General features: G+C 50.2%; 8 protein-coding genes across 8 annotated transcripts; 3 read left to right on the top strand and 5 right to left on the bottom strand.

Moving 5' to 3' along the window:
- Positions 1-163: 163 nt before the first annotated feature.
- BDV14DRAFT_209250 (aromatic prenyltransferase) lies at positions 164-1532 on the bottom strand (the record flags this gene model as incomplete). Its single annotated transcript, XM_073775598.1, has 2 exons — positions 164-275; positions 373-1532. 2 exons carry the CDS (start codon positions 1530-1532, stop codon positions 164-166), a joined length of 1272 nt encoding a protein of 423 aa, XP_073627614.1.
- A 2025-nt stretch (positions 1533-3557) lies between these two features.
- BDV14DRAFT_200699 (uncharacterized protein) lies at positions 3558-4859 on the bottom strand (the record flags this gene model as incomplete). The annotated part of the gene is made up of 4 exons (XM_073773573.1): positions 3558-3611; positions 3665-3961; positions 4050-4570; positions 4631-4859. 4 exons carry the CDS (start codon positions 4857-4859, stop codon positions 3558-3560), a joined length of 1101 nt encoding a protein of 366 aa, XP_073627613.1.
- A 646-nt stretch (positions 4860-5505) lies between these two features.
- On the bottom strand, positions 5506-6900 carry BDV14DRAFT_174490 (hemolysin III family protein). The gene is made up of 4 exons (XM_073768903.1): positions 6264-6900; positions 5948-6175; positions 5683-5887; positions 5506-5631 (listed from the first exon to the last, which is right to left on the bottom strand). Exons 1-3 carry the CDS (start codon positions 6816-6818, stop codon positions 5729-5731), a joined length of 942 nt encoding a protein of 313 aa, XP_073627612.1. The 5' UTR covers positions 6819-6900; the 3' UTR covers positions 5506-5631; positions 5683-5728.
- A 1008-nt stretch (positions 6901-7908) lies between these two features.
- BDV14DRAFT_174486 (S8/S53 family peptidase) lies at positions 7909-11262 on the top strand. The gene is made up of 5 exons (XM_073768902.1): positions 7909-8436; positions 8523-8968; positions 9024-10142; positions 10195-10540; positions 10598-11262. Exons 1-5 carry the CDS (start codon positions 8194-8196, stop codon positions 11219-11221), a joined length of 2778 nt encoding a protein of 925 aa, XP_073627611.1. The 5' UTR covers positions 7909-8193; the 3' UTR covers positions 11222-11262.
- BDV14DRAFT_174481 (uncharacterized protein) lies at positions 11263-12248 on the bottom strand. Its single transcript, XM_073768901.1, has one exon. The coding sequence runs from the start codon at positions 12141-12143 to the stop codon at positions 11313-11315; it is 831 nt and encodes a 276-aa protein (XP_073627610.1). The 5' UTR covers positions 12144-12248; the 3' UTR covers positions 11263-11312.
- BDV14DRAFT_174480 (uncharacterized protein) lies at positions 12229-12501 on the top strand. Its single transcript, XM_073768900.1, has one exon. The coding sequence runs from the start codon at positions 12241-12243 to the stop codon at positions 12463-12465; it is 225 nt and encodes a 74-aa protein (XP_073627609.1). The 5' UTR covers positions 12229-12240; the 3' UTR covers positions 12466-12501.
- Positions 12502-14269: 1768 nt separating this feature from the next.
- BDV14DRAFT_190110 (ankyrin repeat domain-containing protein) lies at positions 14270-17909 on the top strand (the record flags this gene model as incomplete). The annotated part of the gene is made up of 5 exons (XM_073771291.1): positions 14270-14579; positions 14709-15420; positions 15474-16101; positions 16891-17687; positions 17852-17909. The coding sequence occupies 5 exons, from the start codon at positions 14270-14272 to the stop codon at positions 17907-17909; spliced, it is 2505 nt and encodes an 834-aa protein (XP_073627608.1).
- Positions 17910-17926: 17 nt separating this feature from the next.
- Positions 17927-22281, bottom strand: BDV14DRAFT_73975 (uncharacterized protein). The gene has a single exon (XM_073777415.1). The coding sequence runs from the start codon at positions 22122-22124 to the stop codon at positions 18120-18122; it is 4005 nt and encodes a 1334-aa protein (XP_073627607.1). The 5' UTR covers positions 22125-22281; the 3' UTR covers positions 17927-18119.
- Between the last annotated feature and the right edge of the window lie 1493 nt (positions 22282-23774).

Below are 23774 nucleotides of genomic sequence, written 5' to 3'. Positions count from 1 at the left end.
GTCCCTTCCTAGCTAGAGCTATCTCGATGACCCCCTCCACCTAGGTAAGCAGCGACCAGACAGAACAGTGGAACACAGGATACATGAAAGCATTATAGCGCAACATAACGCAACGCAACACTCGCAGATTAGAGCCTAGTTCCCGCACTCACTCACCGGAAACTTATTCCGGGCAGGGATGATAATAAACACTTAGATAGACCCCACTCTTGGTCGAATACGTATACGAGATCCAGAAGACGAGGTTCGTTGTTTTCGTGAGATCCTTTTCGGGGCTGCAAGCACAAACACAAACATATAGTTAGCAAGTATCCAACCAACAAGAGCATACTTATTTACCCAAAGGAAAAGAAAAAGAGGGGGGAGACTTACTAGTAAGATTCAACCGTCTTCGGAAACTCATCCGCCAAATCCTTCCACCCTAGCCTCTGGAAGTACGCCGCAATCTTCGCAACACACTCTTCATCATTCAGCCCCTGGAGTGGAAAGTAAGGCTTTGCAATCGGCAAAGCCTCACCAGGAACCATCTCGTAGTTCCAGAGCATCGGCGCCGCACCGTCAGGGAACTGCTGCGCGCCCTCGGGGAGTTCTCTCTTCCCGCAATGTGCAAGGTCAATGATGTCCCAGAGATCGAGCAGGTGACGGAGTCCTTCCTGGTGCATGGCTGATGTAGCCCGCCCACCGAGCGTCCACAGTTCAGTTAGTTTATTCTTGTCGGGGACGTCCATGACGAATGTATAGAATTTCAATCGCGAGGCGCTGGGTGGAGAAACGTAGTCCCATGCCCAGAGGTTATGGAAGCCCCAGCCTGAGATCTGGGTCATGTAGTCTGAGATGATGGACCAGGGGGATGTGCAGTCCATTATACCCTGGCTCTTGAGGTCGAGTATTGCATCGCCGAGGAGTTGGGAAATGGGTTTACCATTCCCATCTTGTGCGAGATGGCATTTCAGGCCGGGGTAGGAGTACCCTTTCACCACTATACCGGCGTCCTTGAGATCGAAGCCAAAGGCGTGTTGCGTTTTGAGTTTCGCGCCGCCGGGAATGGAAGTTGGGAGTTTGAGCTGTTCCTCTTTGGAAAGCGTATGTCTTGGCGAGAAGTATATGAAGAGCGACGGGTCGAACCCTTTCAGCGTGCTCGATAAATGCGATAGGAGCTCATGGGGCGGACCGCGATTAAACGGGTCCCTATCTGTTCCTGAGAAGTCGTTCACTGGTTCGCTGCAGATGCGGACCATGGGGTGCGGTGCCTTCTCGGAATAATTGACGCTGAATTCCATGGGAAGGCCGGTGACTGTTATTGTGCTGTGGAAGGTTGAGGGGTGCGGGCCTAGTCGGGGGATGAGTTGCGAGTGGTAGAAGGTTAAGAGGGAGTACTGCTGTTCTGTGCTGTAGCCCGAGGAGGAGAGGAGCCGGGAGAGCAGGGGGACGGTCTTGGTCCACCATTGGGATTGGGAGTGGGTTGGAAAGGAGAGGTATGTGCTAAGCACATCGTAGGGAGTGGCGTTGGTGTCGTTGATAGGGGTAGCCATTGTAGTGGGTTGGTTGATAGACGATATCAATGCTGAGAAGTTTGGGCCAGGGTTAAGAAACGAGAAAGGCAATACTGCGCAGGTTAAGGGGATGTGCCACATATATGGTCCTCAGTAGAATCCAGACTATGCGCCCCCATGACCCCTCGCATTGGATTCCGGACTCGATCGGCTCCTGCGTCTGCACCTGCAGGTAGGAATATGCGGCACATTAGTGTTGGGTCAATTTTAGGGCTCGATCAAGCGACAGGCTATACAAGGCACCCAGCTGTAGAGGGATACGACCGACACCGTAAGCCGGGAATACCACGTCAGGAAGAAGAAATTACCTCTGCAATGCCAATGGATGGCAAGTCTATCCATCGGCTCGAGAACACGATTGCTCCCTCGACCTGCTTGTACGAGTACGCATTGGGTACTTCACTCATTGGACCGCACTGCAATCCTGTACTACCCCGGATCCCCAGGAATAAATCCATTGGGCCAACTTGGAACGCTGGGAACCGTGTGATCAAGTCGGGGGTACAGCCAACTAAATAGACAGGGGTGCACCAGGAACTGGAAGTCATCCATCCAGGGCCGCGCAGCCATTCGTCTGAGATTGCCCCAAGGCGCTCGGGTAGCTGCTTCCACTGCGCCTAGTGGTTCATAAAGAATCTGGCGATAGGATGGTAATGTTCTTGATTTTCAGTTTTAGAGGAGAGTAAACTTTTCTCAGCGGCTCAAAACAACCCGCGATCTAGAAAGACTAAACGTTCACCTCAAGGGTCGCGCTGCTGCTGCTCCTCCTACTATCCCCATTCGGGAAACTAGACGCGGATTGTGAAGCAGATCCAGAATGATCATGGTGGGAGCGATGTTTGCTGCGCTCGTCAAATTCTTTCGGCAACAGTCCGTGGGCATGAAAGGCCGAAATGATCAGCATGTAGGCCTCCTCTTCATCGCTGACCAGCTTCGACTCACACAATATCCCGGCCAGCCGCGTCAGAGCGGGACGTTGCCAGCGGAGCGTATTGGCACCATCTCCGCGTAGGGGTGTGCGCGATGTAGCGGGGCCTTCCAATTTTGTGATTGCGGAACAGAGTTCCAACATAAATGCACTGAAGATCTCTTGAGCGCAGAGATGAGGTATAGGTGTCTCTGAGTTTCAACCGCTTTCTCCTTAGTCGGTGCATAGGAAGGGTCGTATCCGCCAATGAGTGCTCCGTTTAGTGGCGACATATATCTAGTAAGATGGAGGTCTTTTCTCGGAATAGGTTGGCTCGTTTCTGGTGAGGTGCTGCCTGTTGTAGGTGTAGCTTCTTTCTTATTGTGTTGCTCCTGCCGGACTTGGGCGTCCAATGCTGCGGTCTTGAAATCTCTGTACAACAACGCGTTGGCATCATGATAGCGAGGACACGGTAGAGGGGGTCAGGCCAAACCTTGAGTAACTCGATAGATGAGTCCCGTACAGTTAGTTGCCACAAGTTATTAAAGAGACCATAACTACAAGGAGGATCGGGTAAACGTCGCGCATTTGAATAGTCTCTAAGATCATCATCCGTCATTGCCAGTGTCCTTCTCTCAATCCAGACCTTGTAGAAGTCAATGCGTATAAATTCCACATCATTGCGAGCAGTACCCTTGCCAGACTCATTCTGCCCCTGGTCACTTCTGTTTGGATAACTCGAACGACCTGCATTACCGACCCATCTAGGGTTAGAGTCACTCTGGTTTTTGGTCCACTCTTTGGCTTTTCTTTCGGTGGTTGCTTGCGGAATGACAAGGTTCGCTGAAACGGGTACCTGCCATCCACTACCAAGAAGTCGAACAGATCCAGAAGGACGAGAACGAGGCCCGTGTTTTTGTTCAGTTGTCAGCACCCATAAGGAAAGGATTGCTGCCAGAGAGCCCACATCGACAGTCCACACCTGTGATCTCAATGCATCCCTGTTTAAACCACCTTTTACATTACTTGATAGTACATTGTCGCTTGGCCATGGCGAATTGTTCTTTTTCTTTTGCACTTTGACTGCCGCGCACAAATCACAATTTGTAGTCCGCTTGTTTGGGTTTGTATTGGATATCCCAATGCCGACGCTGGAGCCTGTTAGCTGCACGCCAACTTCCCACTTGAACTCGGCATCGAATACATCCTCGGTGTGCTGAAAAACATAGTATGTAAAACCAGTAAGATCGTTGGGCAAGTTACTGGAGGCGGCCTTATCAATCGAATCATTTTTTTTCCGGAACAAGTTCCCGTTTCCATCTCCATCTTGCTCAATAGTGATTGATCCTCGTTCCAGAAGGCCGGTCTTTAGTTGGCGCGGAATGACGAGTTGTTGATTGGCTCTCTCGGGGGCCGAGTCTGCCAGATCCAAGGAAACCGCCCTCAAGGTGTTTGATTGTGTTGAGCCCCAATTGATCACCGCCGCGATTATTGTCATCTTCTACAGGTATACTTTCAGGTGATGCTGTGTCATCATCACAAGGGCTGGAAGTTGCATTCCTTATAGGGGTCATACGTGCATGACCTACTTTTGATTCAAGCTCCAATGGAAAGACTCTGGAAGACGAAAAGGGGACAGTGTCCGCACCACCAATGGGCTGTGTCAGAGCCTCTCCCTCTACGTTTCTTTCGAAGAGTAGATTTGGATCCGCATCAGAGTCAAGCACGAAATGCCTGTCACTCACGACATACTGCAGTGTCGACGCTATGGCTTCGGCCAGCTGGTTTGCGAGGATCATAGGCTCATCCTGCCAGGGAACGAGCTGCGTAAACTCCTTGCGCACTTCGACTGCTTTCCTGGCCAATGCTGAAGCTCTCTCTTTCGTAGTGTCGTTGACTGCCTCGATTTCACTATCATTGACACTTTTGCCAACCTCAAAGGAAGCAACACCGAGCGCATCCATTAAAACCCATGCTACTTCCCGGCCTCTATCAAGTTTATCAGTCCAGGGAACCGCAGCAAGGCCGCGACGAACATAAGATCTAACGCAAGCCATAATTAAGGTTGCTCCGAGAACGGTAATGGCAACACTCCAGTGCATAGCCCTCACTGATCAAAGGAGTGTCAGTGAGTCTTGTGTTTCCGAATCGAGATGTTACATTGACTTACGTCCCATAAACTGTACAATATACCTTGATATGGATAGGGTGGTCGCAATGATGGATGATAAACTGAAATCTGCATCATATCTCAGTCTTGACGTGCGAATGGTTTTATTGTTGTCTTCGTTGTATGTGGAATCAAAGTGCTGGTCACCAACAGTGCAAGCCCATTGAACTCGAATCACTCTTGTATTGATATCGGAATCGACGAGATGAAAGTTTACCTCCTTGGTCATAGACGCTGTGATAACTAGAAGCTGCCTTGAGTAAAAATATGACGAAAGCAATCAAGGGACCCAAAGACTTACATGAACATAAGAAGAGACCAACACACAAGTGCACCGAGCCTTATGAGAATTAACGACGGTTTTCGAAATATCAGGGTTTGAGAGCATACCAGCCAGGAACATTGGGTATCCATACTTAGAAACTGATGATGGGGACCCATCTGCACCCAATTGCCAATTGTAATTCACCAACGACGCAATAGCAATACACCAAGCTGGATAGTGACTCCAAGAATTGCGAGACTCCATGCTTCCTTAGGAGACGTTATGGCGTTTGACACATTTAACGTCAGGTTTGGTGCTTGCTTCATCATTGTTGTAACATACTCGGCGGCTTTCACTCTATTAGGGAACAGAGTATGTAATATAGAGACCTGTGATATACTACTCTCGTTTAGTTTTGCCGTTCCGGCCTAGCACCCCAATACACTACCCTGTAATATCCTCCGCTGCATTAATATAAAAGCCCGGACCTCGCCCTTGTCAGTGAGATACCTGTCTGATCGACGTTCTAGTTATAATAACATACGATGTGCAACAGGATATAACTACGTCTAATAACGCCTGGGGTAAACCGGGCTTATAACTCTCATACTGTAAGGACCGTTAATCTGATTGATTAAGGATTCTCGAGTATCTATCTAAAGAAGCGATGGAGGTCGGTTTCTTGTACTTAGGTTCAGTCGTAGGTAGGAGAGATCATCTATAGCTAGTAGCTATGCTGCCTTGTGTTAGTGTTGATCACGAAATGCGGTGATCCCATTCACGATACCCAATCTTAACAATATTTTGAGAAATCTACACAACGTGAACAGATTTCAAAGAGACGAGCAAGTAAGATTTGCCTGCGCATAATCGAAGGCATCCAAATACCCCATCAACTGGACCACAGCGGCGCATACCACCAGGATGTGAAAAATGGAATGGGAGCCCCATAGATCAAATTTGCCGGGATATTGACTTTCTGGATATCTTGTCTTCATAACCACGTTTGTCAGGGTCGATTTCTCTCTTGTGTGCGAAATTGGACGACTTACTGCATAGAACCCGGTTCCAGATAGAAGACAGCCTGCTTTTGCCAGAGTATAGGGAAAAGCCTTTCTCATCATCTGCGATATGCCGAATACATTGAGGCCATGGATCAAAGGCGCAACACCGGACAATCCAGTCGCCACGAACATCAATGCTCGGAAGAGACGATACTTTGAGCCCTGGAACCTGGGATGCAATGTCGTGAAGATAGCCAACGTCCCGAAAATTCCAATCTATCAACCGAGGAGAAAAAAGTGTTAGAATCAAGTGCCAGGTCTGAGATAAGGAAAAATAAAACCGTGAAAATAGGGCCTAACTAACCATAGACCAGTAGATATTGCGTGGCAACGGTTCACACCAGAAAATCATGTATATTCCCAAGGTAAGGTCGCCCAGTATGAAGACCACTACACCCAACATGTCCAGTCGCAGGCAGAGATGTTCCACATGTTGGGAGTGGTTCATCAAGGTGTGGTACGTCGCCGACAACGATAGGCACGTGACGGCCGTCAACATGAAGATGGAGAAAGCGATGAAATCGGCACCAGTGACTCCGGAGTATCTGCTGACAAGGTACTGCTGGATATGCCACTCCCCGAGTAGGAAAAAAACGGCTGGGATGAGGTGGGAATAGATGTTGACCGACTCGTTGTGAATATACAACCAACTGCAGAACGAAACGTGAGCTGAGCCTGAGATAGGCCGATAGCCACGGAGAATCCACTGGTTGGATTCACGCTTGAACCATTCCGGCATCTCATCGAACGAAAGAAGAACTCGGCCTGCCTTGCCGGCCTTGGATGTAGTGTGGCCGACTGGTTCCATTCCGTCTGGCGGCTGCGAGGGCGGAACTCGAAGACGGGAAGCGGATTCCATTTACTGTCGTGGCTGATGATAATGTAATGTGGGGAGGCTGGACTTTGAGAGGAAGCGGAAATACAAGATGAAGAAAGAGGCCTCGCTTTTGTTTTATTTCTTACACTGCTGGCTTTTTATACGGTTGTTCTTGCTAAGCGCCAGCCTTGTTGCCCCGTCACAGAGCCCCACATACAGCAAGCCGGGCTGCAATGAAAAGGTGCGGTCAGCAATAATTAAATCAGTAGATAAGGCTTGCTAGAGTGGTGCAATAACGTGCCAGGAACGTGGACAGCACAAGGGTCATGAAGTCAAATGGGTACGGGTTCAGTCTGTTGCCAAAGATCATCCACAAGTATTCTTAAACTATGGAATACCCTGATCACCTCTTGATTCCTGTTTGCATCCTGTTAGATTCTGTTCCTGGCCGATCGTGGCGTTGAAATGAGTCGTTCCTGACAAGCTGGCCCGCTTGGGTGGAACAAGCAGGAGCCAACTAGCCCCAAGTTGTGCAATTGGTCCTCGCGACAGAGGCGGAGGATCTGTTTCTTCCGCGCAGGCTAAAAAGAACGCTAATTAAGGGTTTGTCTATCCTACTGCGTGTTTGTTACAGTTCTCCTTAGTAGAGGGTTTTACTTACCCCTGATACTGCACGCATTATGCTAGAAAGCTGACCTCGTCCTAAAAATGCGCAGGACTGCCGAGATCACTTGAAATAACGATGTGCCACTTGCAGCGGAATTGGCGCAGCTAATGTGGGTGGACTGATCCTTTTTCTTGATGGTGTTTAACTGAGTGGCGAAGTCGATTTCAAGGAATGTGCATCTGGAAGGCTTGAAGTCGTACCCCACCATTTCGTTGATGTGTAGACAAGTCCTTCGGTCATCCATCCTTTGGGTTTGACTGGCCGTATTCCAGCCAATACCAAAATTGCCGCACTCCAAGCGACCCGAGACACTAGGCTCTCCCCCTGCGTCGGATTTGTGCTGTGCCGCAAAAGTAGCTAATGAGATGTGCACAAGTATTGCCCAAGCGGGAATGATGGTGACTTGCTTATCTTTGGAACCAGCACTCACTAGTTTCAGCCGGGCTCGGCTGCACCGCTGTGACGGTCAGGTTGCAGCAAACGATCTGTGGGAGTCGGGAAGCAAACTGCGTTCCTATTGGGCAACTAACTCCTAATTTAGAGCTGACGACGTCGGGGCGCTAAACACGAAGGAGGGAGGATCCAACCAGGATAGGAGACCAAGCACACCAAGTTGTCCTGAGGCTTTGAGTGTGAACGGTACACAGCTTGACCTGTTCAATACACAGCACACTTCCGCTGATTGACCAGTGATCTTCCAGCCAAAGAACCCCAGTGAAATCTTCGAACCGTCAGTTTGGATGCGCAACCATGGACGACGACACTAGTTCCCAAAGCCTGCTGCAATCCGTGCTTGGAATATTCGCTCGAAAACGACCGCAAAGGTTGGCAAAGCCGGCGTCACTGAGGTCACGGAAACGCGAGGCCTGGCTACGGACGGATGCATTTCTGCAGTGCGATGATATTGGCGAAGCTGACCCAGAGAGCGTTGCAAGGACTCTGCGCGCATTTGAAGATCTTGTTCAAGACGATTCTAATCGAGAGAGAGACTTTGTAGGTATTATTGATATACAGCAAACTCCAGTCTTTGGTCTATTGGCCTCTCACTTAATGCCTACTAATGACGGTTTGTGGAGAAGCGCTTCCAACAACCCGGACATGAGCGGTATCCGAAGCTTCGCCGCATGATCGAGAATTCGAATCCCCATCCGCATGCCGACCCAGACAGTGTCATTCGCGTCAGTAAACGGAGGCGAGAATACGATGATACCATTCAGGAGCTTTCCCATTTGGAACAGGATAGAAAGAAACGCCGAGCTCTGCCTCGTGAAGAGCCAACTCATGAGACCAATCTTGAAGACCCCGATGCCGACTTCGCCGTGCTGATGAGGAGACATTTGGTGTCCTTGGACAATGCGCTACGAAGACACTGGGTTTGCATTTGCCAGAAGTGCTCAGGGTTGAGCGTGAGACTGTCGCTGCCACGACACAAAAAGGATCTCGAGGCCGAGGCGAGTTTCGAAGTATTCTTCGGCGTGCGGTCTGTACCTGCAACTGCATTGCAAGAAGCTAAGATTACGGTCAAGTAAGCTCTTGAAGCTTTGTGTGATGACTTCTATTTGCTGACACTGTCGGTGCAGAGACCTGCACAACAGCACATTGAGGCGCTCTTCTGAGCCTATAATGAGCAGTCCACCCGACTTTGCTCACATATGCCAAAATATTACAGAGTCCCTCAATCAGCGTAATTGCTTGCATTTCGCCCTCGAGGATGGGATATTTCAGAGGCTTCGCCCGCAACCAAAAACTTTTGGTAGTGACCGAATGTCTCAGACAGTTTCCTTGTCGGCATTGTTCAATCGCCAGCAAGAATTACTTCGTGGTGTATCGGTACTGCCACTTAAGGGGAAGCGAGTCATTGCTGTTACACTGGCTTCAGCACTACTTCCCTTCTTGGAGACACCATGGCTACAGTTTTCCTTCAATTATTCAAAGATCCATTTTTTTGAGCCATGGCAGGATGGAGAACTCCCCAACATCACGAAACCTTTCCTAGCTCTGGAGCACGTTCCAATCATCTCAGCCCGCAGTACAGACACTAAAGCCAGCTCTGGCGCCTCGAAACACATGGTTCATCCCAACGCCAGTGTGCTAGCACTAGGCATACTCTTGTGCGAGCTTCACTATTGCACACCTGTGGAGCTCATGGCAAAGGACCCACATGCTGTTAGGAATGTTAACGATGATTTCTATACCTGTCTTGATAAGCTTCAGACTCTGGAAGACGACGCTGGTGTGGATTACTATCTCGCTACGAAGGCATGCCTTACTGGGGAGTACTATCCCTTTGGACAGCACGCAGACTTTGAGGATGTCACCGTTCAGCGGCTCTTCTACCAAAACGTCGTCAAGCGGCTTGAGGCCGTGATATTCAAGGCATGGGGTATTCAATTAGAGAACTTGGGTTCATTCGATTCTCGACAGAACGAATCCTGCTGGGGCGTCATCGGTCGAGAAGTTGTCCGCCTCCATACAGGCAAGCTTGATTCCTCTAATGCAAACACTACAGCAAGGGCAGGTCCACATCGTTCAATGTCTGACGCCGCGCCCGTGAGCTATGCATCCCTCCACTCAGATATCATGCTACGGATGTCGGCACAACCTTCTTCGGGATCGCAGGCCCACGGACACCTCGCCAAGCCTTCAGAGAAGAGCTTGTACTTTTTTGATGCAAGTCACCAGACGGATCCGGAACAAGAGTGAGGTGTTTCCCAATGGCTATAAGACTTCGTCGTACTAATGACCTGCCAGGAATCCACTCTCGGAAAAATGGATGGACAATTTACTGTCCTCGATCTATCCGTATGTTGACCCTGATTCCGATCCTGTCGAACCGGTACGAATAGCGATTTTGGACTCCGGACTCGACCCTGGAAACCCGTTCCTAGTCGAGGACCAACAACGGGCCAACCCACGAATCAAGGAAGCACGCAGTTTCGTACATGGAACAGAACCGGACCACACTCAAGATGAGATTGGGCACGGCACTCATGCTCTTGGCCTCCTTCTTAAAGTTAGCCCAGGCGCTGAGATCTATGTCGCCAGAATTGCCAGACGAGAGACTTTGGATCCTAATACCTACGATGACATTGCGAAGGCAAGTTTGTCTCTGTATCATAGCAGACTTTTTGGACTGAGCTAATAACCTGAGCAGGCCATCAATCACGCAGTTGAACAGTGGAAAGTAGACATTATATCAATGTCATTCGGGATTCGTGAATATCACGAGCTCATGAACACAGCTATATCTAATGCACTTAACAAGCGGACGTTGTTATTTGCAGCAGCATCAAATGACGGAGCGAATCTTGGCAGAGCTTTTCCAGCCCAATGTCCCAGCGTCTTTTGTATACACTCAACTGATGGAAATGGCAATCCCTCTAATTTTAACCCTACAGCAAGCGAAACAGATGTTAACTTTAGTCTACTTGGGGAGCATGTCACTTCCTCCTGGCCGGCTGGCATAAATGGACACGATCAGACTGTCAATGTTATGTCAGGAACATCGGTCGCAACACCAATTGCCGCTGGCCTGGCCGCATCGGTCCTATCTTTTGTCCGGCAGCAGGATCAGCAAGTAGCTGAAGAAAGCAAAAGGCTGGGACCGTGGTTGAAAAGGGACATATCCATGGATGCGGTCTTCAAGCGTATGGTCATACAAAGGCGGGGGGTAGGCTACGACTACATCACGCCTCATGTGCTCTTCGATAGCGGTTCGACAAGGGAGGATGTTTACGCGAGAATCGGGGATATTAAAAGGAACATGTTCAAGCATTAGTAAATATCCCAGGAATGGTATACCCAGCCTCGAAGAGGACATGATTCATTGTTGCCTATCTTAGTTGTAGTCCGAGATTAGTCCAGCATGATTAAGCGGGAACGCAATAGACGTTGCTATTCTCGGTGACATCGGGAACAGCCTCAGCAGTCCTAATATCAGCTCCATTCACGTCCTCAACCAAAACACATTCGTCGTCATATTTCTTCCCGCCAACTGTCATGAAGGCGCCCTTATTGTATTCTTCAAGTTTCAGTCTCCGCCCAAATTTGAGCCTTCTGACGTGGAACGCAAACACAAATTCCGACTCTTGGTTGGTCTCCATTGCATTATCATTGGTGCTAGTCCAGTGGCCTTTCGGCCCCAAGGTCGTGCCCAGCGCGGTCACGTCGATGCCGAGAGATCCCTTGGCCGACGTGCTCTGTGAGGTCGAGTATTTGATCTTGGCGCCCTTGACGAGCTTCATGCCCGTGATGATGAAGAGCTCGTTAACGAGTGCAAACTTCTGCCTGGGCTCTCTCAGCCATGCCTGCACGGCCGGTGCCTTAACGGCCTCTTCCACGTATTCCTGAGTCAGCTCAAATGCCAGCGTCGTCACCATGTCGAACGCGAAGGTACTCGCCGTTTCGTTCGAATGCTCAATGTTAACCTCGGGACCAAGGGGCAGTCCACCAGTAGCCAGCTGCAGGAACTGTGCATAGACACCCAAACCGAGCCCTGTCTTTGTTGAAATAGTTTTCTTCCAGTCGGTCTCCACGACAGGTGGGAATGCATTAGCTACGGGAACAACGCTCGCTCTGTTCAGAGGGTATTGCGGTGCTGACGTGGAGCGGATTATAGACCCAAGACACAGCGGGCCCGTTGGTGGCGGAGATATGAAATCGGATGTCGGACACAGGAAATATGTCTTGGTAAAGGACATGGTCCCAGGATTCAAATTCAGATACCGGGGTTTTTAAAGTATCAAGCGAGATGTCAAAGGAGCAGAAGAAGGGAGGGTTGAGGGAGGCTCGGTCTCGATGGGCACTGCTAGGTGTGTAACAATCACTCAAGTGCCCCGGGGCACAGGTCCTTTCTTATTTCTTCTTTCCTACTGTCTGACCGGCCGAGCTCGCTGGCCAATCAAGTCGTGCATGTTGATCTGGCCAGTTGCAGCAGCCGGGCCGCTGGTTTGCGAGCGGTCAGCGCGCTTTGTACTTGTATCTCATGTACCGCTGCTTACATCCTATGAGCGTCACCGGTAGGCGTAATTACTCGACATCAGCCAGTAGGAGTATTAATGAATGAAGGTCTGATTCTGTCAATCTAGCTGCAAATGGTCTTTTAAATACACAGACAATAATAAGCAATCTAGCCCGATAAAGCAACTAGAAGAGATATAACTTTTGAACCGTGGAAATAACAGAAATCTCTGCATAATCTCGGTGAAACGGAGGGCGTAGTTCCGACATCCCAAATAGGAAGGCGTCACATATGCTGGTGGTTGACACATCCGTATCTGTTACGGAGGCCTAAAGCGACAGTCGTGCAACATCTAATTCTTGTAATTACAATCATCTGCTCTTACCACCTTTTGTCATGGTGCCAGCTTAGAGCCTCATTCCGAGCACGGTGCCCGGAATGAGTATCGCGAGATTCTGCCTGTTCTGACCGCCTGGCTGACTGATATTTCCTCGACTCCAACGTCGATCCTACTCCTGATCTCTGAGCAACGTCTTGTTATACTAAGCGCCTGTCTGATGGTCTAATCCTGCATTCTGCCCGTGTATCTACTTTGTTATTCTGTTCTGACTACATTCCCGAGCCCGCACCTTGACACCGTTATAGTTCTACCTATCACGACTGCCTGCAAGTCATGATCCCGAGCGTGACGAGCAACGGAGTACCGTGAGTTCGACGACGTCGAACTGACTGATACGCGAGAGGTCACGTGGAGACCTTAGTCCGGGCATCGTGCCCGGGATGAGGATCGCGAGATACTGCCTGTTCCGACCGCCTACTAATCTCGGTTAGCCTCGCTCCACGAGGATCCATCCGCGTGTTTGTTTACGATCCTCTTTGAATGCCTTCATGCTTTGAATTCCGTACATAGAGTACTCCGTACCAGATAGATCAATTCAAGTCTTCTGATAGGCTCGCCGTCTTACTACCCACCCAGGCCCCTTTATCACCACCACTACTACTACTACTACTACTACTACTACTACTACTATCACTAAGTGAACTATAGTGCCATAGTTGCAGGAGTATATATATTTATGAGTTATGACAGCCAGAATAGAAGCCCTTACTAATGAGGGTTGACCCTTTTTGGTCTAGTGGCAAAATTCGATAAGTTATCTTAGATGGTCACGTGCCTGAGGCGCGCAAAAATGTTGTATGAGCGGCAGAGATGGCTATGATTGGTGGATATGAATTGGATGACTAATTGGTATGAATTGAAATGAATGAAGGTCTTGCTCTTCGAACTACAGTCTATATAGAGCTTAAATATCTGGCCAGAAGCCTTATTAAATCCCGAAAAGGTAGTATCGTATCCTCATCGTATCCTTTAGCGTATCCTTCAGCAATAGTGTATGCAAAGGTGAAAGAACAAGGCGCTGTGATATTGGCTTGGCTGAATAATCCCAAAAATGAGTTCGCCTTGGCTGACATGTTGGATCTAGTTGTTGTGTATTTTATATTAAATCCTTTTCTGCGGCAGAATACTAGTGCAGACATTAAAGTGGGGGATATTGCACGACTGTCGCTTTAGGCCTCCGTAATCTGTGCCTTTCTGCCCACCAGAAGTGGGAAGCGCTTTGGGAAGCGGTGTGGTTGGCTAAAAGGCACAGATAAGCCCAACTCATAACTCGATAGAACCCAAGACACATGCTGCTCTCGCATTATCGGACACTTTGAATTTATGCGACAGTTTCATAACCTCAGTCGCGATTAGCTTACCCAAGATCATTGGAACGTCCTTCTTATGCAGAGACCAGGATCGGCCTCCTGGATCTTTGCCGCACTCAGAGGGTCTCGCGACGGCCCGCACCGCGCCCTTTCACCATGGTTAGTCTCGGGCGCGCGGCAGATGAGTCTATGGAAGATGTCTTTCTCCAGCATGATCTTCGCCCCACCATCGCAGAGCATGCGACACAGTGCCGATCTCTTTTCCACAAGTACGTGGTCATGCCGGAAATCGTGCCAGACCCTACTATCATGGACGACCAGCTAGCACGCTTTTCTTTATGGGCATCAAACATGGATGTCTACGGGTCGCCCAATGTCTCCCTGGACTACAGACTCCGATTCAGTCCGATAGCCGCGGATATCATACATCAGCTCTTGGATGTCATTTACGATACCTTGCTTTCTTGTCAGTGCTTTCCGTACCACATTCGGATGGAATGAAGATCAAGGCTAATGGGTGCCTCGAGAACAGTGGAACGAATCGACGACCGACCACCACAGATTTCTAGCAGGAAGAGACAACGCATTTCAGTAGATGGCAATTCGGGGGCCACGAGGCGAGCCGACGATGACACAAGTGATTCGGAGAGCGATATCGATCCAGCAGAAGAGAACGTCTTGAAGATCACAGAGACAATCGGCGGGACACTGACGCGGCTCTTCCGTTTATCCAACGCCGTTCGAAAATCCGCTAAAGCCAACCGGGCCCGCAAAATCGAGACGTACAGAGACGACGAAGAGGCAAACAAGGCCATAGACGAGTTGCGTCTCTATACCAGATGCTATATCAAATTCCGATTTCCGGAGACGCCAGAGGTGCTCCGCTCAGCATTGGTTGAAGCCAACGCGCTGCGACTTCGACGGCTGTTTTATCAGCGCTCACATCGAAGGCGCATTGATCTGAGTACTCAGAGCCCGGAAATGACCCCGGTCGTAGTTCAGCTCCCCAAAATGACCGGGAGTGCATCGACTATACGGTTTGCGTCGAGCGCGCTGCCAAAGCCTGCGAGGACCAACAAAATGCCGGCCCCTTCGCTAGCGCCAGCAACTAATGCGACCACTGCTCGACAAACTGCCCTTGTGGACCTCTACGCTAAATCCACAACTGTAACTGAGGTTCCCAGGTCTAAATCTGTTCTCGTGAACAGCAAGTTGTCGTTCCCTCCCATACCGCCGACGCAGCAGTGCCCGTACTGCGGCGTCATTGTCGAGTTCAAGAACACTGCAAGTTCATTGAAGCGGTGGCAGTAAGGAGATTATTTCTGTCGTCGTATGAGAGCATGTTACTGATATACACTAGGAATCATGTCATCGGGGACCTGGAGCCATACATTTGTGTTTTTTCACACTGCCTGGAAGTAGATAACCACGGATACGGGACCAGTCCGCTCACGTTCGAAACGTCGAAAGCCTGGTCAAGCCACATACAGACTGCTCACGGGCATACATGGGAGTGCAGGGCCCCTTCTCACGATCCAATAGTCTTTGACCAAGAGATCCAGTACCAGGAGCATTCCATCAAGGAGCACGGCGTGCCTGAAGCGTACGCCAGGACCCTCAGCAACGCCTCACGGAGGCCAGTACTCGATAAGGTACTGGAGTGTCCATTCGGCGATGATTTTCAACCCTCGGGGAGGGCCGAATCCAGCACTGTCTTCTCTAGTGAAGCTCTCCAGTCACACGTCGCCGGTCATATGAAGGAAATTGCACTGCTTACACTGCAAAAACTTCCTAGCGATGATGACGAAAACGCGGAGAACGTCGATAGCGACCAGCCGTTAGAGGATGATGGGCCGGTCGGGCCTTTTGGAATTACACGTGCATCTATGTACAGCGTACTAGACGACGAGGACCTGAATTTCCAAGACGATGACACTGAAGATGCAGATGGAAAAGTGGGACACCGCGAAGAGGACATTAGTGCACGGGTGACAGTACTCGCCCTAGAGGACAAAGATGACTCGGGGATGACGAAGCTTCACCACGCGGTTCAGGCCGGCGATCCGGGCTTGGTTGAGTCCTTGATCCAGAGCGGCGCAAGTGTAAATTTCAGGGATGAAATGGGCCAAACGCCCCTGCATTACGCTGCGGAGAGCGGCTCTATCGAGTGTATGGAAGTCTTGGTCAAGCACGGCGCGGAATTACATATCGTTGACAACTCTGGATTTACCCCGTTTCTCTGGGCTGTGGTTGCCGGGCATGAAGGCGTCACTAGGAGAATGATGTTCCTGGACGCTGATGCCTATTTATTCAGCGCGAATGGAAAGTCTGCGCTCGCTTGGGCAGCTAGTCTGGGTTGGTCTCTGACTGCCAGGTTGCTTGTTGAACACGGTGCCAGCATATCTGAAATCAGCAATACGCAGCAGCAGACTCTGCCTTTGGAAGAAGCGGCAGCTTCTGGCAACCTTTCCACTGTTCGATTGCTCCTCGAATGCGGTGAGGATTCGAACCATCGTGATCGCGATGGTTGGTCCGCGATACATTGGGCAGCAGAGGAGGGCCACCTGGAGATTGTTCGTTTGTTGCTGAACGATGGAGCCAACCCCAACGCTGTCAGCTCTTACGGTACATCACCATTGCACTGCGCTGCAAACGGAGGGCGTGTTTCTATTGTGAGGTTGCTCCTCCTACAGGGAGCCGACCCACTCAAGTCGACATGCCACGGCTGGACTGCACTACATCACGCCGTCTTCATGGGGCACAACCATGTTGTCCAGTGCCTCTTAGAAGACCACCGTATACGATCCACTGCCACCCAGCAGGACAATCACGGCTGGTCCGTTCTTCATTTGGCTATCCACAGTCGAGATCTGACCATCGTGCGGATCCTGCTCGACGAATCTGTCATTGCAGAGCCTCAGACCCTACTTGACGAAAGCGGCCTCACTGCAGAAGATTGGCTGGATCGCGGGCCGACAAGCCATTCCCAGAAAGCAACCGGCAACTTGGCGTTCAACAAGTCGCGCTGTTGCCGGGCCGTCACAAGCCTTCGCCAAGCTGTTACTACAGGCAACGTCCCCATGATCAAACTTCTGCTCAAATTGGGTCACGACATTAATAGCATGAACTCTGGAAGGAGGACTGCGCTCTACTACGCCGCGAAGAAAGGCATGCTTTCCATAATGAATTTGCTTCTTGACCTGGGTGCGGATCCCAACATTCTCCCTGCGGGGCGGAAGAATTGGGAAGAGTTCATTCCGCCTGGTGACGTTTTACTCCGGCTCAACCAAGCAGGATACTGGAAGCGAGATACCAACCCTGAGGTAGAGCGCCAGATTCGTCAGGCACTTAGGCTGCAAAGTCAGCCGTCTGTGCCGGACCAACGAGCCTGGTCTGTAACCGACGAGTCGACCTTACTAGTGGCTGAGCAATCTATCTCATATGGGCCGAACCGACCGTTCTCATTTGTTCCAGTCTCGTCAACGCCACCTTCTCCGCATCATGCAGCTTCAGGTCAGCCAACACGCTCGCTGGCGCCTACGCACCAGACAAATGACAATAAGCGCAAGGCAAGGTCAGGCCCGAAGAACTGGTGGAGACGGCTCATAGATGAAAGATAGCGATCCCGATCCGTAAAGATGAGAGTGAGGAGCGACAGAATGTCTGGGGGTTGTACTGGCCTTGAGTTTTGACAACTAGGTTGCGGATGTGACATGACTCAATGTCCAACTATAACAGCCGCTTTGATACAGTAGATTCGAAACTTGCGGACAGGGAGACCTCTGAGCAGGGATAAAAATAGGAAACAGTTCCGGCGCTCATATCTGGAATGAAGGGTCAAATGTACACATGTAGACTCTTTCCGTGTAAGTGAACGTCATTCGACTAGAAGCTTCTTAAAGATTAATCCCAAAGACAACATGTAGAGCGCAATTATGAACACAGGCTCAAATTTCCTTCGTGCCTTAGCTCTGCCACTTCTTAGGCCGAAGTTTTGCGCAGCACTTTATGAACCAAGGGCGCGATTCATCATATGTCCAACTCCCGGCAAGGATTGCAGATGCTGTTCCACTCTATGTCTCGGTGTCCCCGAGGGTAATGTCAAACCGTACTGCTTCCCAATGATCAGGCACTCCACAAAAGTCTTGCAAGCCCGCCTCTGTAGCAATCCCGGAGGTTCCTTCGCTATCAACGCTCCTAATTCACCCGGTACGGCCTCACCAATGAGCCACTGGTGAGCGGTGGTGTTCTCCTGGCAGAGAATCAAGCATGCTGCTGGGAGTATGTTGAAAAAGCACTCCTGTCCCTTCTCATGGGCCTTCTGGGCAAACTGGAAAATACTGGTCAGAAAGACACGTAATTTGGCAAAGTCGCGACTTTCGCTGATGACGGAAAGCTCATTAGCGCATGCCTGATTCGCATCGCTGAACAATTCAACCTCGTAACTGCTGCCAATGTATCCTTCGAAGAACTCTGCGACGACACGGGAGAAATACTCGATCGGCCCTGGTTCCTGATTGTTGATCATGGCGAAGTGGCCCGTCATGAGTAGGCCCGTCCGAAGTACGTTCTCTTCCCGATTGGCATTCCGAACACAGCCATCGAAGTCGCTCAAAAACTCGCGGATACCGAAGTGGAAGAACTCCAACGCGTCTCTGTCGCAGGCGATGGCGGCCCAATCTGATATTGCCGCAGCTGTGATGACATCTCCTTCTCTCCATCCGTGTCGGACAGCCGTGAGTTTCGTGTCCATGCCGGTGAAGACCGTGATGGCCAGCAGTGCCTGAACATCTCTGGGCGCGACCTTTTGCAAGATCTGCGTCGCCAGGTCGCCCATGGCCTTCAGCTTTTTCGGCTTTCTGGCGACAATCAGCCCCAAGAAGAACATATGGTAGAGTTCCGCCCATTCTCGCAATGCGTCCATTTTGTTCTCCTGGACGAGCTCCTGCAGTACAGACAGACTGTCCCAGCGGTTCATCGCCACAAACTTAAGATAAACGGACATCAATCCGAGAACAAGGGGAAAGCGGAGGGAGAGGCCCAGCCCTTTCATGACCAGATCGACAAATTGCGACGAACGCTTGAAGCGTGCGAGAAAGACCTGCTCCTGGAGCTCAAGTAGCTCTGTCACCCGCTCGTCCACCGAATCCGTAGGTCCTCTCAGGGGAGCGACTCCCAGAAGAGCTGGCAATTTGTCCACGCGCGCTCCGTGCTCAACCAGTTCCTGCGTGATTTCTCTCGAATTCGCCAAAATGGCTCGCATTAACGGCGTGTCCGTGTCACCATGTTCCGCCTTGGCCTCGAGTCGGGCGCCGTGTTCGAGCAGCACAGACACGACGTCCCTGTGCTGTCCAGTGACCGCGATATGGAGTGCCGTCAACATGCTTCGATCTTTAAAGTTTACACGTGCACCATGGTCAAGCAACAGTTCCACCATTTCTCGGTGACCTTGGTTAACGGCCCAGGACAGCGGCATTCGGCCGTAGTTGTCCTTTCGCGAAATGAGGCGGGCATGCTTGCTGATCAACAACTTGGCCCAGGGTATATTGCCAAAGTATGCCGCGAAATGCAAGAGTGTAAAGGAGGGCGGGCTTCCGCCGTTCTTCTCCTGCTCCCAGTAGACTTTCCACCATTCGTCCCGGATCGGAGAGTCGACTTGGAAAAATGGACGTGAGAACTCGGATGGTGCATCAATCACATGAATGGCATGGTGGAAATGCACGAACCAGTACTGACTGGCATAAGATAAGAAGGGATCGTGGTCAGACATTCCATGAGAACTACCCGGATTTCCATATCCACGTTCAACGTGTGCTAAACAGGTCTGCATGAGAGTCCTATGGGTATCCTGGCTCATATAGAACATGTTGATCCCCTTGATGTTGACTTGATCGCTCTGCAAGAACTCCTTCGCCGATTCATGAACTAGGTTGACGACGTCTCCTTCGACCTTCACGAGCAGCCCGCCAAGTATGAGCCGATTCTTAGTTACTTGCGTTGCTGAAAGAGTACCAGCCGCCTTGATCCCTGCAGCCACGGTCAACTCTTCCAGTGTGAGGGGCCGGGCAGCGAGAACAACCCATTGTAGAATGGGGGCCAATGCTTCCTTGTCGCCGATCTGCTGAAGGAGCCGCCGATAAACCCCACCCAAGCCTTTAGGAACATGGCAGAGAACTTCGTCGATTCTGCTCCAACTCCTGCCCTGAAGCTCATTGACAACAAATCCAACCCACAGAAAGGTCCCATCAGCGCCAGCCAGCAAGGCTTGCTGAACCTGCGCGATCATCTCGTTGGAAAGGTTTTGCTCGGATGCCAGTTCAGCAACTTTAGCAAAGATGTATCTCTTGACATCATGCGAAATTTCCATGTTGAAGGTGTCTAGTTGAATTTGCTTATAATGACCGAGTTTGCTCTCCAAAACAGCCGGCTGAGGTCGGGAGAGGATAATAAGCTTCAGTCGTGGCCTTGCCTTTTCCACAGACTTTGACAAGTGATTCCCAACGGCATCAAGAAGCTGCCCGAGTGATTCCTTCTCGCATTCATCCAGGCCGTCCAGAACACAGACTACCTGGGAAGACGTGCTCTGTTGAAGTAGGGTCAGGAAAACTCTCCACAACGAGACAAAACTGGAAATGGTATATTTGGTTGTTTCCGTTCCCTCAAAGGAATTCTTGATTTCTTTGGCCAGATGAGGATGCAGGTCGATCCATTGATGCAGGATGCCTCTTATGATGGTCAAAGCTGTGTTCCGGTTCTTGTCGCGGTTACTGCAGAAATAATAGAGGAGAACATTACCAGTGGCATCAACCACTGGCTTTAGTACCTCGGTGATATAAATCGCCAGCATGGTCTTCCCTTTCCCAGGACCACCTGAGATCCAGAGGAGTGGGTGATTCGCATCTGCCAGCCACTCTTGATAATGGGGATGCTGTACGACCCACTCGCACGTGCCGTCAACCCTGCGCCCTTTCAATGCGATAAGGGACTTCCGATCAACCTCAGGTCTTGTCAGAAGTAAAGCATCAAGAACAGGCGCGGCATCGCCATATGACTTTGCGGCCAGAGGTATCTTTCTAGGCACTGTGGGTATGAAAGAGAGGATCTCTTTTGCGTATGCTGCGGCAGCCGCTGCGGCGCAGGCATGCCAGAGCTCGGTCCTGTGCGAATCTGCGTAGTCGCAGATGCCTCGGATGACCAAGTGCTGCGGGGCATTTCTCAGCCCGGTTGCGTCCGTATCGAAGCAGAGAATGCCGTGCTCATGTGCGAACTTATCCTGGGTCACTCCCTGGCGCATTAAATGTTGGCTGGAGTCAATCAGGCCATAATGAACCATGGGTTCCTGTACCTCCCAAGGCTGCCGGGATTGGATCCTATCCGAGTCACATGGACTGCATTCGCTTTTTTTGGCTTTAATGGTTGCATGGTCATGATTCGGCTCGAAGAGGATGTCTTCTTCTGGGCCAGGGCGGGCAAAGGTGACGGGGTCTTTCTGCATGATCTCAGAGATGTACTGGGGCATCTTACTTTCATCAAAAATAGCGGCTGTTTTGGTCTTCCCCATAGCTGTGAGAAGCAATAGTGTCGGCTGATCTAATGCTCTGCTGCGAACAAACTGATCTTCTATTTGCTTCTTGTTCACGTCATCCTGGACGACACCTGGCCAGCCAGTGGTCGATTTGTTAACAATAACATCACCAAGACGGATATCTTTCTTTGTATATGGTACTCCTCCCGCAATGCCGACTATGAGATTGAACCGGACAGATTTGTAGCTTGCGTGCAACTGTGTGGCCACGTCGGCCACTGATGTTTTTCCGCACACCCCGGAACTAGGATACGCCACAACGACATTGTGGCCTTGAAGATTTCCTAGAATGTAGTTATTATTGTCGTCTGAGTTCTGATCCGGAGGTAGATTGTCATGAATGCGATCAAGCGTTGCTTTGGCTGCGGCGACCTCTATAGGCAGTACGCAAATCCACCCGACCGCGTAGTCATCACGGGACGCCATCTCCGGTCAGGCCAAGAAATGAGAGACTCCAGGAACGTCGGTACTGAGACGTTGTATTAGGTATGTCGAAGCTGCCTGGGTTTTCAGTGTACTTTTAGAAGGTGAAATTTCTGGAACATTACGCGCATCGTTATGGGTGAGCAAAACAATTAACTAGATAAGGAGTACAGCAACAAACATGCGAAGGGATAGACAGGCTTTTAATAAGCGTTCTCCTTAACTAAGCCTGCGTGCAAACAACCAAACAAACTGTTTGAGCCTATTTATATCTTCATGCTCCTTGGGCCAAAAACGCAGATAACCTGGAATATATCCCATCAAATTCTTAAAGATCCTGGTCTGTTTATGCAAGCTGCTACAGTATTGGATGCTTTCTCACTGGCAGGCGCACAACACTTCCTTGGCCAATTCCCGGTGGAAGAATTTGGAGAACGGCACGAGCACGGACGAGTACCCGCGACGGTGCCTGGTAGCGTCCACATCCCGCCCAGTCCTCGTGGCGCTAAATGAAAGGTTCTCAATGGCCCTAACCTTTTCAGAGTGCTCAAGCCTGTTCATAACCCCTGAGATCCATCACTACGGGTGCTGGCTTGACCATTTCACGCAACTTCAGTCTACGCGTGAAACCTTTCCTGTTTTCTAGCTTGAAGTTCAGCCATTAATATGATGATTTCAGATCACCGCTTGAAGCGTTGTTTAACAAGTTTATTTGATAGCTTGATCATCCAAGAGCAGGTACTTAACATAGTCCTTGTTTAACTAAATGCAATACCTATTGTACGTTAGTTCTTTGCTATTAAATTATTATCTAATAATATACTGATGTTAGGAAGCCAGGACAAACGGCAGCCAATCAATCAGGCGCTGCGCCAGTGTCACACGATAACACTAGGGGAAACGATGTTCCGTACCGAACATGCCCAACATGCACCAACGAGCATGTTGAGGATGATGAGGATCATGCCGGGCATGTCTGGCACGACGAGCATGACGGTCAAGCAAGCCTCGCGAGCCCCCGCGAGCTTGATGGGCATGACGAGGGATGGTATATGAGGACGCTCACTACCCGCCTGTATTTACTTTCTGCCTCTCGTGCCTTATCTTTAGTTTACAGTAACATAGTTAGATCACCAGAACTATCTACTGCATTTCATTGATACTTTTATCTTCTTCTCTTGACCTCAGAATACCTTAAGGTCCCGTTGACTCTTAAGCAGGACGATCCTGACCTTATCTGACTCTTGGAGTCCAGGAAGTATTGGTCAGCCAGGTGGTTAAAACAGACAGAATCTCGCGATACTCATTCCAGGCATCGTGCCTGGAATGAGCCTCTAGACTGGCACCGTGACACGAACTCCTTGAAATGTCTTCATGCTTTGAATTCCATACATAGAGTACCAGATAGATCAATCCAAGTCTTCTGATAAGCTCGCCGTCTTATAGTAAATTGGTTTGTACTGGCAATCTAACTATATTACTATAGACTAAAGATAAGGCATGGGAGGCAGAAAGTAAATACAGGTGGGTAATGAGCGTCCTTTTTTATCCCCCTTGTCATACTGCCTGGTTTGCCTGGTCATCCCGGGCAGGGTGCCCGGTCATACCGTTCGGGGTGTTGTATCAAGGCAGCGGGGCGAGCCGTTCATTCCG

The sequence above is a fragment of the Aspergillus stella-maris genome (assembly GCF_047715825.1).
Source record: "Aspergillus stella-maris strain CBS 113639 unplaced genomic scaffold BDV14scaffold_31, whole genome shotgun sequence".
Classification (NCBI taxonomy): Eukaryota; Fungi; Ascomycota; class Eurotiomycetes; order Eurotiales; family Aspergillaceae; genus Aspergillus; species Aspergillus stella-maris.
Note: the sequence above shows the minus strand (reverse complement) of the source record. Positions and strands in the feature narration are given on the sequence as shown.

Bases quoted from the DNA above. Each gene is read 5' to 3' on its own strand.
- BDV14DRAFT_174480 (XM_073768900.1), top strand. From the start codon at position 12,241: ATGGGCACTGCTAGGTGTGTAACAATCACTCAAGTGCCCCGGGGCACA.
- BDV14DRAFT_174490 (XM_073768903.1), bottom strand. From the start codon at position 6,818: ATGGAATCCGCTTCCCGTCTTCGAGTTCCGCCCTCGCAGCCGCCAGAC. The intron at 6,176-6,263 runs GTTAGTTAGGCC...CTCGGTTGATAG, and splicing joins GCAATATCTACTGGTCTATG to ATTGGAATTTTCGGGACGTT. The intron at 5,888-5,947 runs GTAAGTCGTCCA...GTGGTTATGAAG, and splicing joins CTGGAACCGGGTTCTATGCA to ACAAGATATCCAGAAAGTCA.
- BDV14DRAFT_174486 (XM_073768902.1), top strand. From the start codon at position 8,194: ATGGACGACGACACTAGTTCCCAAAGCCTGCTGCAATCCGTGCTTGGA. The intron at 10,143-10,194 runs GTGAGGTGTTTC...ATGACCTGCCAG, and splicing joins CAGACGGATCCGGAACAAGA to GAATCCACTCTCGGAAAAAT. The intron at 10,541-10,597 runs GCAAGTTTGTCT...TAACCTGAGCAG, and splicing joins CCTACGATGACATTGCGAAG to GCCATCAATCACGCAGTTGA.
- BDV14DRAFT_174481 (XM_073768901.1), bottom strand. From the start codon at position 12,143: ATGTCCTTTACCAAGACATATTTCCTGTGTCCGACATCCGATTTCATA.
- BDV14DRAFT_73975 (XM_073777415.1), bottom strand. From the start codon at position 22,124: ATGGCGTCCCGTGATGACTACGCGGTCGGGTGGATTTGCGTACTGCCT.